Source organism: Etheostoma cragini, chromosome 16 (genome assembly GCF_013103735.1).
Source record: "Etheostoma cragini isolate CJK2018 chromosome 16, CSU_Ecrag_1.0, whole genome shotgun sequence".
Taxonomy (NCBI): domain Eukaryota; kingdom Metazoa; phylum Chordata; class Actinopteri; order Perciformes; family Percidae; genus Etheostoma; species Etheostoma cragini.
The window spans coordinates 6,122,796-6,140,159 of NC_048422.1; the positions used below are offsets into that span (position 1 = coordinate 6,122,796).

The 17,364-nt window shown below is 40.6% G+C and overlaps 1 protein-coding gene across 4 annotated transcripts in view; it reads left to right on the forward strand.

The window, feature by feature from the left end:
• The window catches only part of akna (AT-hook transcription factor), a 56,801-nt gene that overhangs the window by 6,647 nt on the left and 32,790 nt on the right, over positions 1–17,364 (forward strand). For 3 of the 4 annotated variants that reach the window (XM_034896883.1, XM_034896880.1, XM_034896881.1), the window contains exons 2-13: positions 53–713; positions 2,140–2,923; positions 3,065–3,368; positions 9,390–9,464; positions 10,180–10,242; positions 11,300–11,456; positions 11,726–11,826; positions 11,911–11,970; positions 12,051–12,169; positions 12,272–12,443; positions 13,303–13,460; positions 13,648–13,809. In XM_034896883.1, the coding sequence (XP_034752774.1) occupies positions 326–713; positions 2,140–2,923; positions 3,065–3,368; positions 9,390–9,464; positions 10,180–10,242; positions 11,300–11,456; positions 11,726–11,826; positions 11,911–11,970; positions 12,051–12,169; positions 12,272–12,443; positions 13,303–13,460; positions 13,648–13,809 (2,543 nt within the window). In that variant the 5' untranslated portion in view covers positions 53–325. The remainder of the gene's footprint in view (positions 1–52; positions 714–2,139; positions 2,924–3,064; positions 3,369–9,389; positions 9,465–10,179; positions 10,243–11,299; positions 11,457–11,725; positions 11,827–11,910; positions 11,971–12,050; positions 12,170–12,271; positions 12,444–13,302; positions 13,461–13,647; positions 13,810–17,364) is intronic. The other variant, XM_034896882.1, reaches the window with a different exon arrangement.

The following is a 17,364-nucleotide window of genomic DNA, read 5'->3' on the forward strand; positions in this document are numbered from 1 at the left end:
ATATGGGCATTGCACTAGTGTACTAAACAGCTGGTACTATTTTGTGTTTCAGGAATTTCATCCAAAGAGATCTCTTCCTTAAGACTTAAGACTGACTGAGTTCCCCTCAGCTGTACCTCTGGACTGTTACCGACCTACGTACTGACAGGACCTGCAATCAGTAATCTTCTGTAGCCATGACTTTAAAAGTGGGACAGTAACTCTGCAGTGGCAGTGAGGTCACTCTATCAACAAGAAAGGATGCAAGCCGTTACTGTGCCTGGCTGATACAGTAACTGAGGTTAAAGCGGAGACCTGAGCAAGGCCACAATTAGCTGATAGGTGAATGGAGACAAGAAAGAACACCAAAACAGGGGTTGTTTTCTGGACCCCAGCCCCGGTCCGCACCTCACCAACCAGCTCTGTAATATCCGAGGATGTGTGGAAGGATGAGGAGGAAGAACCATCAGAGAACGATGATGACTTTGTTAGCCAGATGGATGACAATGGCATCATTGGACTGTCTGAAGCACTGGAGGATGTAAAGTTGGGGCAATCTTGTAGTGATTCAGATGCAGAATGCAATCCAAACTTGTACCCTGGACCCCTCACCCCAGAGGAGTTAGACACAGGTAGGCATGAGAGGGACACACCCGAGGAGCTGAGTTACAACCTGAGTGAACATCTGTCTCACTTCGAATCACCAGGAGAGGATGCACAAATGCTGTCACCATGTGAGTCTTGATCGTGTTTCATCTCATTTTCATTACTTTTCATTTTCCTTAACCTTGACTGAGGTATTTCCCATTGTTCCAGTTCCTGGACTAACACACCCAAAGGAGCATACCACTTGGTTTTCATGTTCGAACTCACTAGCTACAAATTACTTGCATCACAGCTGACTATACTAGTTTGAATGCTATTACTACTACTTTCTGTCTAAAGATATGCAGTTTTTGTATCACAACAGACTGAAAAATCCATTTTGATAAACTGGTAAACTGGAAGTAGGGAAGGTTTGTTTCCTGAAATTAGTTGATTCTATAAAAATAGTTGCACTATTTTTGCATTATGTTTCTTTCAAATTGACAAACAGTTTTAGCTTTAATCGATCACAGTGAAAGTCTTCAATATTTTCTTTAGTATTACAATAAAAGGTAGCGCTGTGCAGATCTTTTGTTGTTTGAATATTTATATTGTGTTTTAATTGTATTTCTAGTTTGTATGTCGACACAACAGAGAAAGAGAAGAAAGCATCAATTACTCAGTGCAACATCAATATTCACATACAAAACGTGAAGAAAACAAATATATATACAGTAAATTGTTAACAGCTAATGGTTATATAGTGAGACAAAAAAGACCTGATGTTTGCAATAATAGATTACACGATTTAAAAATGTTTACAGAACCTGCCTGTTGATTTTCATATGCATAAATAAATGGATGCCAATACATGCCTTCAAGAGCTTTAGTCAAAGTACCATACATAATAATATAATATGTTCCTCTTAAAGTTGCCCTCCAGACACGGTATAAGATTATATGATTAAATATATAAGAAAATTAAAATCTGATTGGAATAATAATTTGTCTTCTATAGTTTTTCGCACAAAAAGTCCAATTACCATGTTAAATCTTAAAAAAATAAAATAAATTTACATTCATTGAAAAATCCAGAATCTATGATTATGCAAATATAGTTCATTCTCCAAGTTTAATGATAGAGGCAAGATGTTTCCTCTGTCACTGAAAAGCCCTTTTATTAGTATATGTGTGCTTGAACCTTCAACTTACCACATCACACTGTAAGTTGCCCTGCACTGTAAATTCTGGACCCCGATGAGCCTCTTCACTTGATGTTATAAATTCTACTGGTATGTACCACTTGTCAACACAGCCGTTTAGTGTCAAACTCTGCAAATAACCTCATTCTGCACAGTGAGGATCAATTAACAATAAGCATAACATATTTGTTAAGGGGAGTGTTTTTTTAACAATGTTCTGAATATACGCTTGGGCAATACAAATAAAGTCCTTTACATTTGAATCATAAATCATTAACACACCGGTATGGTTCTTAAAACTAGACGAACTAGGCTCTTTTGTTGCGGGCAACAATGAATAGACATTACATCTCTCCATGTTTTTGTTTTTCAGTTGAGGACTTGACAGGTAGCTTAAAGGTGAGGCAGAGGAAAGACGAGCAGGGGACAGAGTGCATCCCTGAGTGGGACAAATACTTGGACATGACAGAGGAGGACAGAGAGGAAGAGGGGAAGAGGATTGACAAGAAGAGAGGGAAAAATAACAACATTAGCACATCAAGAGAGCTTGGAACTACAAATGACTTGGCTGAGAGCTATATTTCCAAAGGAGATATTGAGAAGATTAGCTCGACGTTATCTTGTAATGCTCGCCTGTTAGCCATGGAACCTGCTACAGTCTCCAATCATCACCGCCAAATATCCAAGCCTGCCTCACCTGCCACAGCCCTCGCTTTTCCCCACCTTCGCCACTTTACTGCTGAGGAACTAGCTGCTGCTCCGGGGATCGACGCTGAAACCTTTCCAGAGATGAGCTTGACAGAAAGTCATCCAGAATCACACAGGAGCCACACAAGCCTTAAATCCAGTCCTTATCCTGATGTTAAGCTCAGGTCTTCTCTTCAGCCAGCAGCCGAGTTTTCTGACGAAGTCATGTCCAATCCTGACAGCGGAGTAAGTAACAAGCCTTTAAAGGCATTAGATAAGTCTCATGAACAGCCTACCCCCTTAACAAGGAAGATAAGGCAGCTCTCTCCTGAAGCAACATATTCAAGGACACGTTCCCTCAGCATAGCCAAGGCAGAATCCTTAAAATTTAGACATAAGAACCCAAATCCTGACCGAGAGCCAAGGACACCCAGAGCCAGGAATAACGCAGCTGAAGTGAATGAATCCAGGTGAGCCACATTCCCATAGCCATTTTCGGGTATTAACACGCTTTATGTTGTAGCAATTTTTATATATCCTTCATACATCATGATTGTTGTTTTTTTTTGTTTCATAAAAAGCACTCAAGATTACTTTAATTGTATTTTCAGAAAAGAGCCTCTGAGTTACCGCATACCAGACTTCTCCCAGGTGGAGCCCAGGGTCCGTTTCCCCAAAAGTGGTTACACGCCCCCCAAGAGCAAACAGCCTTTCAAGAGGGAGTCCCTGTCACCTGAGCCCCCCTTCCTTTTTAAATCCCCTGCTGACATTGTGAAAGAAGTCCTACTGAACACCACTGATGGATCTCCTGCCTCATCTGACTCTTACAAACCACCAACCGGTGCCCCCAACTCCACTGTGCCTAAGGAGTTCAGAGGCCGGCAGCAGGCCACCACACTACTCGACCAACTACAGGTACTGGTAGGGACTAAGAGTCTATCTACACTAAGCTAACTGAATTTAAACAAAATGCTGCGGAAAATCTGTGTTATTAACAGCTGAAAACTAAGTTTTTTTTAAATGGTCTAGAGGTTGGATGAAGATTAAAACACTAGCCTCACTTTTAACATCAGACAAGAGAAGCTTCCAAAGGTTTTGGTTAACACTGATATAAGCTTGTTTAAGGCTTTGTGACAGTTAAGAGAACTTTTTGTCACTCATTTTGATTGTCTGAATAGCTGAGACACTACAGATGTTTTTAAGTTGCTTGTTTGTTTGTTTATTTTGTCAGACAGATTTTGACTGAAGATTAGGATTGATAGTGATTGGGTGGACGTGCAGCATGCAGGAGTTACTGTTCACCTAGTCTGACTCATCGAATATAGACTGTTGGTATATAGGCCTCCTATTTCAGACGTCATTCACCGCCCCTCCCACTTTCTCCACTATCTATGATAGCGATTGTAATGGGTTTAAAGAAATACGAAGAAGCCAGAATGTTGTATTATTATTATTATTATTATTACTATTATCTTCTATCCCAGACTGAGAAGCATTGCAAACAGACCTGTCTCCACAGCGCTGTGTGGCAGGGCGAGACTACTGTTACTCATTTATGCCAGTGTCAGTTGTCTGATAACAGAAAGAAATGTAAATGTGAACAACCTAATTATGACCCGTGAGTCTGGCTAAATTGAAACAAGAGTAAAGGAACCAGACTTTCTGTCCCACTCCCTAAGAGAGGTTTGTTGGGATCAATCAATCAATCAAGTTTATTTGTATAGCCCTTTACAATAGCCGAAAGGTACCCAAAGTGCTTTACAACAAAGCCATAAAACAATACATAACACATACAACACATGCAGATACAATTAAAAGTGATGTAGTAGTGCAGCGCTGCAGGACATTAAAAGCCTTCCAGAAATGCATAGAAAGGAGCAGACAGAAGGAGGACACCTAAGAGACAGTATTGCCCTAGTCAGAATTAAATGCTAATTTAAAAAAGGTGGGTCTTAAGCTTCGTTTTAAAAAGGCTGAGGTCAGTAGTGGTGCGGATGTCAAAGGTTAGTTTGTTCCACAGTCTGGGAGCAGCGACGGCAAAAGAACGATCGCCCCACTGTTTAAGTCTTGACCTAGAGACCTATAACAGAAGCTGACCCGAGGAGCGCAAGGCTTTGCCACAATTGCGAAAAGTTTAAATCTCAGACAAGGGCCAATGGCGTTAAAAACAAACAGCAGGAGTTTAAAATCAATTCTAAAACGGACTGGAAGCCAGTGGAGTGACGACCGCACAGGGGTAATATGTTCACGTCTGGACGTGCTTGTTAAAAATCGGGCAGCAGCATTTTGCACAAGTTGGAGACGAGAAAATGATGACTGACTGAGGCCAACGTAAAGGGCATTGCAGTAGTCCAGTCTTGAACTAATGAAAGCATAGATTGCCTTCTCAAGATCCTGCCGACTGAGAAAGGACTTGACAAAAGACGGAGCTGAAAAAAGCTTGAGCTGACAACAGAGCTAATCTGTTTGTCAAATTTGAGCCCATTATCAAATGTTACCCCGAGATTTTGGACATGAGATTTAAAAAGGGGGGCCAGAGTGCCAGAGTTTGTGGTGAGAACATTTTACATAGATGGAGAACCAAACAAAATGCATTCAGTTTTGCTGTTGTTTAAGTGCAAAAAGTTCTGTGACAGATACTGCTTTATATCTGTGATGCAGTCCAGTAGCTTAGTAAGTGCAGTGTTTTCGTTTGGTTTCATGGGCAAATATATCTGCAAGTTGTCGGCATAAAAGTGAAAAGACAGGTTGTGCTTTTTTATAATTGATCCCAGAGTTAGCATATACATTGAAAACAGAATGGGGCCGAGAATAGATCCCTGTGGCACCCCAGAGGGCAGCGACGTCTTTGAGGAGCAATGGTCACCAATCGCGACAGAAAAACTCCTGTTTGCCAGGTATGACCTAAACCACTGGAGAGCGGTGCCACGGATGCCGACGTGCTCTAGGCGAGAGACAAGGACTGCATGGTCGACTGTATTAAAGGCTGCTGTGAGGTTGAGCAGAACCAGCAAAGCCGGATTCCCAGCGTCCACAGACAAGGCAATATCATTGTGCACCTTTAACAGTGCTGATTCGGTGCTATGTCGGGATCTAAAACCAGACTGAAATTTATCAAGAATAGAACTGATCTCCAAAAATGTCTGTAATTGAATCAAAACAACTTTTTCTAAAACCTTAGAAAGAAAAGGCAAGTGAGAGACAGGTCTAAAGTTGGAGAGCACAGAGGGGTCAAGATGCGTTTTTTTTATGAGGGGCCTAACCATAGCGTGTTTGAAGGCAGCTGGAACAGACCCTGAGCTAAGACAAGTGTTTATAAAAACAAGCAGACTTGACCCAAAGGAGCTCAGAACCTCCTTCAAAAAAGTCTGGAATAATATCTAAGGGACAGATTGTGGGTTTCATGCCACTGACCACCTTAGTAAAAGAAAACAAAGAAATGGTCTCAAAGCGCTCGAATACAGAAGTCTGTGCCGGAGGAGAAGAGACATCATCAAAAGACATATTCATATTACAGATATTCTGCTTGACAGATGCCACTTTACCAGTGAAAAAAGACACAAACTCCTCGCAAGTTGCAGTAGAGGCATCGGACAGGACAGTAGGGCATGGATTAATGACAGAGTCAATAGTATTAAATAGCAGTCTTGGATTATGAGAGCTGTTAGCTATAATGGAAGACAAATATTTGGACTTGGCTTCCTTTAGAGCTCTCTGGTAAGCAGCCAAACTGACCCTTAACCAGCCCAGGGATACATGCAGTTTATCCTTTTCCACAGGGGCGCCATCTTGCTAGTCACGTTAACTAAATTTGAGACAATCAAATCTCTAATTTTTGATGCACAGTTTAGTTATTTGAGGACGGATAAAAGAGTTTATGACAATTTCCTGTTATTTAGGTGTTTCAGTATGGACATTCAGTATGGACATAGACAATATGGATTTTTACAAAAACAACTTCAAAACACTAGTGTGGATGCATGTTGTTTCCACATGGACACTGCATTTTGAAATTAGTCAGCTTGGTTTATATGTTGTCTGAAAAACATTACAAGCTTCAGGAAATAAATGATGCTGCACATACATTTGAGGATGGATGGTTAGTTATGGATGGTTTGTCAAAATGTGCATGCTTTTGCACATTTTTCCAAAGTCTTTTTTATTTATTTATAAAAATGTCTTTCTTAAAATACTGGGCATTTTTGTCTTTGGTCAAGTAAAGGTCTTCCCCTAAACATGTGATAGCAAAGGACCCAGATTTCTGATCATTTGATAAATGATTGATTACGCCTGTTTAGTGTTACTTGATTATGAAAGAGCAAAAACATTTATGACTTCAAAATGTATCCTCGCACTTTTGTCTGGGGAACACATCAAGGTGTAAAGGCAGTTTGAATACTATTAGTCTAAACATATGCAGTTTTTGTATCACATCTGACAGAAAAATCCTGACAACTAATAAACTGGAAGTAGGGGAGGTATATTTCCTGAAATTAGTTGATTCTAAAAAAAAAAAAAACAGTTGCACATGACGTTTCTGTTAAATTGACCAACAGTTTTAGCTTTAATCGATCATCGATCGATATCATGTGTTCCCCCTAAAGTTCTCCTCCAGACATGGTATAAGATTATATAAAATTATAGATATTAATCTGATTGGAATAATATTTTATTTTCTATAGTTTTTCCCACAAGAAGTCAAATTTACCATGTTACATTTTTTTTCTTATAAAATCTACTCCTTCTCATTTATTCACACGTTCCTTAAAGCCCATATGCTCTACTCCAGTTAAAGACACTAGACTGTGATGTAATTGTTTGTGTAAATCTAATGCGATTAAACAGATTTGTCCCACAGAGTACAGGAATATAGACTATTACAGTTAGAAAATGAACATAGGCACGTGAAAAGATTGTAACTGTCATTGATTGTAACCACAAGCGCAGGCTATATTTTCACCTTTCCGTACCTTATCTAAACTTCTTTCTTCTTATCAGTATTACGAGAGTATTTGTTGATGGCCTGTAGGCTAAATATCCAACCATGCTCCCACAAACAGCGTGAACTTATCTCACGCTGAGCTGCTAATAGGGGTGCCAATTCAGAAAATGTCACAATTTCATATGTATTTTTAGGCTCAAGGTTCGTTTCGAAATAAAATTTTGATTCAAAAACAATTCTAAATTTTTTTTAAACAATTCACAGTATGTAAATGTAGTCCCTTTTCCATGTGATAGTATACAAGGCATTACAAAATTAAAACCTTTTAATAAAAAAAAACAAAAAAAACCCAAATAGAATAACTTTTTTTTTGCACACCCCTAGCTGTTAATATGGATTCAAACTTATCGGCTAAATAATGCTGTCTGAAGCTAAAGCCAGTCAGAGAGACTAAAAATAGGCTAGAGTGCAGACAAAATATTAGCTGAGCCTCTGTAAATCTCATTCAAGGTTTACCTATTTTCTTAAAATGTGCTAAGGGAAATTTCCGTAAGGAAATTGCAACTACTTCACTTCCATCCTTACTCATTCCCAGAACCAGCTGTCCCTTTTTACATTCCCCTGGTTTCTGTCCAACAACTAGACGTCATGTACTGAGCTGGGAAGGCGCACAGAAGTGAAGTTAAACTTCAAAGTTTGTTTATATTGAATATACTGAAGAGACTTGAATAACTTTCATGTACCAAAATGAATAAAGATGATTAGACTTTCTTCATTCCTCTGCCTGATTTGATAAATATTTTAGGGATTATCAACCAGAAATGTAGTGAAAGTCTTGGAAGGCGTAAGGATTGTTTTTTGTCAGGTTATCAATACAACCCTTCCCTTGTGTATTTTGGTCCATATTTTATTTTACTTTATTCTTATCCTTTACTTTTACTTTATTTGCAATCAGTCTTCTTCACCAAGGCAAATACAAAGCTTGGACTTGAGACTTATCTCTACACTACACAAGATTTTGATTAAATGTGGGAAGTAGCATAAGGTTGGCAGATCATTGACCTTGAGACAACGCAATCTACTTCTCTTTACTTATACTGTGACATAGTAATAATGTCTTTCAGGACGTAACTTTTGTTTTTTTGTTCAAAACAAATTACATTTTTTGTTCTCCCTTTGCACCACCTCCTCGCCACGGCACAAGTCCCATGCTATTTTCATACTAGTCTAAGTTTGATAATAGAGAGTCAAAGCATTTATTTTGTAATTTAGTTAATAAGAACAATGCTATATGTTCTCTGCACCCCACTAGTAGAACATCTCTGCTGGCACGTTTTGAAAGTCGACCACTTTGTTTTAGTGCTGTCCATCATGTACACGAGTCACGACATAGCCAAAAGTATGCAGACACATATATTACTCCCAAATTTGAAGTTGCGCGTTGTTTCAACGCCACAGACATCAATTTGCTGCTGTTATGGCTTTCCACTAGATTCTGGAACCTGACTGCAATGATTTGCTCCCATTCGGCCACAGCGCCATTATTGACACTATTATTACACTGACAATTGGTGATGTGACCTGGTTCACAATAGGTGTCCCAGTTCACCTCAAAGCTGTCTGTTGAGGTTGAGGTCAGGGCTCTCTTCCACACCAACTGGGGATCGTCATTTTGAACCAATAAAGTGGCTAATTGATGACAAACTGTGTGAAAGGGTATTATATGCTGCTACGTTGAGATTTTATTTCCTTGGAATAAAGAGGTCCAAAAGATTTTTTACTACTTTTTATCTATGACATACTAATGAACAGAAGTTAAATCCTGCTCCATATTCTCTGCCCTCTCATTTCTTGCCTCCACTTCTTTGCCCAACTTTGCTCTTTTCCTTTTTCTTTTTCATTGCTCACTTTTTTCTTGCCTCACATGGTGATGTTTTTTCCTCTCTCCCCTTCCTCTTACTTTCTTATTTCCTCTTGCTCTCCTTTCACTTCAGGAGGACTACAACAGACTGCTGACTAAGTTTGCTGAGGCGGAAAACACCATTGATCGTCTGCGTCTGGAAGCCAAGGTAGTTATTTTAGAAATCCTGCTATCGTTTATTACAATTTAATGGGGTGCAAGAGGTCAGGGGTTTTTAAAAAACAGTATACACGTATATATTTATTTCTGTTCTCAGTTTTAAATCACTAGAGGACCACCAAGTTATGACAAAGCTTCAAAATTATGATTTATTTTAATTTCATTTTTCAATTATCTATCAAAACATGGGCGTACAAATGTTGTGAAAAAAGTGAAAGCACTGTTATGTCCGTTTTAGCTTCCCACTAGGTGTTTTTTTTTACAATTTATGATTAAACCACGCATGTTAGTTCTGATACTTCTTTGAGAGACATCATGCAGCAGCTTTTGCTTTATGTGCAAACAAAGAGTTACTGTGTGGGGAAGTGGAGGCTTTTCTATAGTCTTCACAGCAATATCTGACAAGAAAATACACTGTCTGTAAGCACCATGCACAGTGCACACAAAAAAGTCTAATCAGTACCAGAATAAAAGCCAGGCTGGTACAGAGTGTCCAGAATACTAGGAAACACCAGAAGGCTACTTTTTAAAAACAAAAACAGTCAACTATAAGAAGGTCCTCTTGTGACCAAACTCTTCCAGCAAATGACTGTTATCCCTTTGTGTGTGTGTTTTCTGCATCTGGCCGGTACTATTTTAGTATTCATTAACATTCATTGGTTATCGGCTTGTTGTTTCTTTATTCCTTGACTTTATTTTTACAGGATAGACCTATAGAGAACCCACAGCCCAGGCACAGACATTGTCAGCACATCACAGGCAGAGCAGTATGTCAGAACGTATGATGAGAAATCTCAGAAAAGTGGGAAAAGAAAGAAATGAAGGAGGACAGACAGGATGAGTGTTGAAGTTTAGCGTAGTAGCCCATTCCTCGTAAAGAAGCAACGCTCCACAATCGGCAGCAATTAAAATCGGCTTCCTGGGCTCTCCGCCTCTCTTCCATCTCCTTCACCACAACACTGTACCACCATCTGTCTCCCCCTCCCTCTGCTAGTTCAACATCCCCCACAGGCAGGGTGGGAGGAGCGGCTTCACACTGAAATCTATTGTCAGACTATTTGTCATTTATTCAACACCTTCTGTTGTGTAAACTGAATTACTGACTGATTAGTTTAAATCGCAGGACATGGATCTTCTTAGACTTGAATCAAGGAATGACATTGTATATTAAGAATTACATAAAAACATAACCAAACAATCAACACAATGTTTTATTCTCTCTTATCAGAGATAAATTCTAGTAGAAGTAATCCTGATCTTTCAGTTTCAGCGAGCGCGTGTGTGTTAAAGGGACTGTTGAGGTCAGTTTAGGGTCATTATTATTTATTGCTTAGAGGGGAGGGACATCCATTCATTCTCATTTTCATTCAATTCTGTTTGTGTGTTTGGAGAGAAGGGAGGTGCGACCACCTAGTGTATATGTTTAACTCCTTCATCACACAGTCCATTTTTAATCAGTCAGTCAGTCTTTTCCGCTTTTAAATGACCTGTTTGATGTTGTGCCTTTACAATTGAGACAGAAAGGGAAAGCAAAATACTAGATAACACTAGATGGGCATGTTGGCTTTCTGTACGTTTAACAAAGCCAACTCAATCTGACCATCTCTAATTTTTCCAAGTAGTATGATTAGATTTCTCTTATCTAAATGTTCAGAGAGAGAAATTTGGCCCAAGTCATTTCAGGAACAATGGACCCAGAATTGACCAGAAATCCAAAAATGTTCAAGTCTTGAAATATGACAGTAGTTGAAGTCACTGATCTCACCATTCTTGTGGAAAGGAAAACGTGCCAATAAACCACCTGACATTTCATATCTCCTTCAGGTGAATCTGTACTCTGACCCACCAAAGCCCGGCTACTTGGTGCAGTCAGGACCGAACCAGAACTCTTTAAAGTTCACGACGCTGGAGTTTCCTCAGGCTCAGAGAGCAGGGAACAACTCAGCCCCTCTTCATCTTAACGGACACAGCACTCACCAGAGTACATTCATCTTAATCAGTATTTACCATTCATAGACAGTACATCATTTCATATATTATTTAAATCAATGAATCAGCTTTCCCTCTGCCATCTTAGTCACACCGCTAAGCTGCACAATCAAATATTGGCACTTAAATTTTCATCAGTGTGCATATGCAAAAAGAAAACTGTCTTTCATCTGTAATTAAGAAGCGGCTAGTGTCGCATCAATATGTTCAACTTGCATGATACGACCGCTCTTTCTTTGCACCTGTTTGTCAAATGGACAGGAAGTCCATTGGTCTGTCCTTCCACAAGAAGCCCAGACCACCAGGTGGGACAGCAACTGGCCAACATTCTGTACAATCAGGCCGACAAGTTTCTCCATCAGGTAAATGGCCTACTATCAAAGTGATGGTAAACTTTTCTTGATGATGTGGTAAAGAAATAAAGATTTTGGGTGTTCTTCATTCAGCTGCAGACTTTCGAGGATCTCTTAAAGGGCAAAAAACTCAAACCTTTTGAACAGATGACGGTAAGAACAACCACTCACAGTTTAAAAAAGTCTAAAGGCCATTGTCATAATCAAACTAATTAAGCCATACTCTACTTCAGGGCCTCTCGCAGCTTGCCCAGGGGCTCAACTCTTTAGAAAGGGGCTACCTGTTGGCAAGGGACGAGCACAAACTACTGCTGCACCGAGGGGAAGAACTCGCCCACTTTGACCCTGAACGGTGAGAGTCTGAGATAAAAACGTCATAGATTGCACTTCATATTCTGTACATATGCGCACTTGTTTGTTTTGGCTGTTTTCATTACTTTTGTGTGTGTATCAGGGAGCTGGAGGGGCTGATCTTTCAGTGTGGGCTGTGTATGGAGGATCTGAAGGAGCAGGTGGAACAGATGCAACAGGAGCAGCCCACTTGTGAGACTCCTCCCTCTCCACCTCCTTACCTCACCCCTTCATCTGTCCCCTCTGAGGGCGGAGAAACTCTGATTTACCCACAGGTACCATCAAACAGCTCTGTCTGTATTAATGCACTCTGTCCTTGAACTGTACAGACAATCTATTTGGCTTTTTTACCTCTGCACGTGGTGTAAAACTCTGTCGGCCAGCAACCTGTTTCTGCATCTGTGCCACGAAGGCTAGGGTAATTCTGAACAGAAATATAAAAGGTGATCTGTATTTGTGAATGTTGTACACACCCACAAAGTAAATTATGTAGAAAAAACAACAACTCTACTGTATGTACTGTTTTAATTCCGGAATTGAAATCTTGAAAGATAGTGATTGTTACATTTTGGATTTGTTCTCGTCCAGTGGATCTCTTATTTCCACGATTGACCTTTAGAAGCAAGGGATGCTGTTTAATGCTGAAACAGTTAGTCAATTTGTCAACAGCTTCTTCAATGAGAGGAGTTTTGGCATCATTGTAAGAACATTTTTAAGTTATCTCTAATATTTTAAAAATGTGTATATTCTATTATATGGACAAAACAATTCTATGATAATTCATAAAATAATTTAGTTGTTACCCTAAAGCTTGTAGTGATGCTGATTTTAAAATTGTCAATGTTGTCATCATCTAGATTTATTTATCAATACAAATTATTTCACTGATAATTGATAAACAATAATTGTTTAGTGCTAAAAATAGTTGTAGCACAATAGCATACAGCAGTGATTCCCACATTCCCTAATCTCAAAAGGATAATTAAAGTCAACAAAAGCAGCCCATTTGCATTCACATAATTTGACATTTGTTGGTCAATAGAGAACACACTCCTGCTATGAAATGACATATGAAATGGCATTTGCATTCATTTAGCAGATTTTATAAAATGATCCTACTTCGTCTCCTTCCAGAGCCCACCTGTGCCTTTGCCGGTCGATCCAGGAGAGGCTGCAGCGGGGGAGGTGAGCTCAGCCAGTGAAGAGGAGGAAACTCTGAATTCTCTCCACCTCAAACCTCTGAATGACAAACATAGACATGCTGAACAAGACTTTGCCATACTAATGAATCAGTGAGTGGTGATGTTTGTGTTTTCAGTTCATTTAAAACAATGTGAAGAAGAGTTACCATCCGTACCTTTGCTGTGGAATGGATTTTGTCAGTGTTAGACATTCCTTTGGTCGCTGTCAGAAAGAGATTTGAATAATAAGGAGGCTGGACTTTTATTTTATCATATATTTTTTTGTCCTTTTGTTTAGCTACCAAAGCTTTAAGGAACTCCCCAAACTTTCAGACCATCGCCAGAGGGAAGGAGCTATTCCTGCTGCCTTAAGAAGTGATCTGCAGCTTGGGGATGAGGAGAAAGAGAGACGGGGTCAAAGAAGTGGAAACTTGGAAGTCCAGAAAGGCGTTTCACAGAGGTAAGTCTTCAAAGAAGCAGACTAGATGAGCTGTAGTTTCATCAGCTGCTAGGTAATGTTTGTTCCTGTATTGCTGTATCTGTGAATGTGTACTTTCCTGTCTAATTCAAATTTTTTGTTTACAACAATTGTTTATTGTATTTATACTCAGACATGTACACCATTCTGACTACAAACTTACCACATTACAAAAAAAAGAGATAGGATAAACAACAAAAAATAATAATAATAATAAAAATGCGACCCCACCCCACCCACCCACTCAACCCTGGATTTCTATAAGATTATTGCAGGACATGGGAGACCCTGAAACCAACAGTGGTTTTACAGGTAGTAAGTTACATTCATTTCTTAACCTTGTCCGCCATTGTTTGCCACGCTAAGATAGTATTAACTCCTGTACCACGCATCCTTGCCACTGATAGCTCCATATCAATTACGTCTATGTATGTGTTAATCCATTGGGAGGTTTCCAACGTAGAGCCAACATTTTCTTGGCAGCCGTAGTGCCTGTTAAAAGCATACGTTTTTTCCAACGTGTCAACTTTAGTGAGGTGGTATAATTCAAGAGTAGCACAGCGGGAGTACCCGGTACAGTGCCATCCATTACATTAGATAAAGTGGCGCAGACCTCACCCCAAAAAATCTTCACATTCTTGCATTCCCAATACATAGGGATGTATGAGCCTGTATGAGTCCATCTGAGCAGAGGGTACAGATTGGAGACGTTAAACGATTCATGAGAAGGTTTTTCCTAGGAGTGAGGTAAGTCCTGTGGATATAGTTGAAATGGATCTGTTGATGGTTTGGGTTCTTGGAAGCAAGGCCAATGTTTCCAAACCTCTGTTTTGGCTTCTGCTGTATAAAATGGAGTGCAAAGGGTGAGTAGTAGTAGAGGAACCCCATGGTACCATGGGGTTCCCCCCTTAAGGCATCAACAAAAATATCACAATAACCTGTGTTTATGATATTTAAATACTAGCAATCAGAATTAGGTTCGGCTCTCGAAGTGAATTGGCTACGACCACTGTTTGAGTAGCAAATCAGTATCATAACATTTATTTCGATATTACACAGATATGAATCAAACATGGAAAACAACAACAAAGATAAGAAATTCCCCCCCCCCAAAAAAAGTTTGAAGTGCTTAGTTCAGGTTGGTTAGGCCTTGTTCCAAATCTCGGGCGGTGTGTGATAAGGTTGGAGAGCTCATAAATCGTATCTGTATGATGTATCCAAAAGCGTGTAGTCCACCAGGGTTGAAGGCCGCTGGTTCACACTCCAGAATCGCTGAATCACTGAATCACAGGGTCGCTGGCTCGCCGTAGAATGTCTCTCTCGTTATCTCTCAACAGTGGCAGAATATGCAAAAAAAAAACAATCTGCATACAGCGATATAAAATGTCTGATTAGTAGCTGTACATGGCTTTATCATTAACACATTCAAAATCCCTGTCGCTCAAATTTAGTTCTATATCACTCAGTTTAAACATGAACATATTGCACTGTGTACCTTGTAGCTGAATAAACATACATGGATTCACATGGCGCCGTCTGTTTTTTTTACTTAAATTGTCAAGGACATAACAGGAACAGCAACGTAACATAAAATGCACGTAGTATATAATTATAAAAGTAGCTTATCTTTCTGCTCTTTTAATCAACTTAAAAGAGCAGAAAGAGCATGCTAGCATGTAGTTAACCTTCTGTCTCACTCACCGGAGATTCTAAAACTTCATTCCGAAGGAAACAAAAGTGCGAATGGCAGTTCACAATATCTAAGGCTTCTTGCCACTTTTATTAGCTCAATATCAATACTGTAATCGATTTCTCTCATGTGTTAAGTTGTCTATTTCACTCTTTTTCCTTACTCTGTCTTCATCTGGAGATCTGCTTGGCGAGAAGAGGAAAAAAAGGAAAAAGGCGTTGATCTTTTTCAGCTGCGCCACATAGAGCGGTTCAGCGTATAAGCATGACTTAGACTTAGACTTAGGCTGAATCCCATTTCTCCATTTTACCCCCACCCCTTGGCCCTTGAAACCGAGAAGTAAGGGGTAGGGGTGAAAACATCCCCCTATGAAATGAGACACCACTTACATCAGTTACATCACCATACAGTATTGATCACAAACTTCCAAGATGCTGTCTCTGTCTGTTGATTGTGTGGCTTTGGACAACAGTGTGCATTTATATATTTTATAGTTATTTTATGTTCACTTTGGTGGTGCAGAGGCAGATCTTCTTATCTGTGTATTACGTCTGTTTACAATACATATGTGTATGCACATTTATAATGTGTACATACATATATACCCTGTCTACATGGTGTGTTGTATATCTGTTTTAGTTACCACCGCTATCTCTTTATTAATCCTTTTGGGATGACTCCCGCTAGGAAATTGAAAATTCCAGCAGCAGTTTTTGCAAGAAAAAAAAGACGGTATAAAGACCCCCCCCCAGCACACCACAGTGTAAAAGAGTACACTGGGGACCACAGACTGGTAAAAAATCCACAGCAGTTTGCTGCAGATGAGGACTGCAGTCTCCTCAGGAAGTACAGCCTGCTCTGTGTCTTCCTGTAAAGGTGGCTGCTGTGTGTCGTCCAGTCCAGTTTGTTGTCCAGCCACAGCCCAAAGTAGTTGTATGATTTAACTGCCTCCACCTCAACTCCCTCTAGCAGGACCGGTCGTGGACTTGGTCTGGACCTCCTAAAGTCAACGACCAGCTCCTTCATCTTAGAGGTGTTGAGCTGTAGGCAGTTAGTGTGACACCAGAGAGCAAAGTCCCCCAACAGACTCCGATACTCCTCCTCCCTGTCACCCCTGATACACCCAACAAGGGCTGTGTCATCTGCGTTCTTCTGTATGACACAGCTCTGAGTTGTAACAGAAGTCCAAGGTGTACAGGGTGAAGAGAAGAAGGGCCAGCACTGTGCCCTGGGGGGCTCCAGTGCCGCTTACCACAGTGTCAGACAGTCCACTCCCATCCTGATCAATTTGTCCTGGAGTATAGGGGGCTGGATGGTGTTGAAGGCACTGGAAAAGTCCAAAAAAGAGGACCCTCACTGTGCCGTTCCCCTTACCCAGATGGGAGTGGACCCGGTGTAGCAGGTAGATGATGGCGTCCTCCACACCAACATCTGGCTGGTATGCAAACTGCAGGCGGTCCTCGGCGTGCTGTACCTGCCGTCTGAGGAGGCTGAGGAGGAGCCGCTCCAACGTCTTTATCAGGTGTGAAGTGAGTGCCACCGGTCGGAAGTCATTCCGCTCGCTGGACCTGTTCTTCTTGGAAACCGGAACGATGCAGGATGTCTTCCAAAGGGTGGGCACTCTCCCTAGCTGCAGGCTAAGGTAGAAGATCCATTGGAGCGGTTCCCCCAGTTCTGCAGAGCAGGATTTTAGCAGTCTCGGACACACTTTATCCGGGCCTGCTGCTTTCCTGGGCCCGAGCCTCCTCAGCTGTTCTCTAACATGGTCTGTGGTGATGTGGGGCGGGGATTGTATGAGGAGGAGGAGGGGGGTATTGTGGTGTTGGGGGGGAGGTATATAGAGGGGG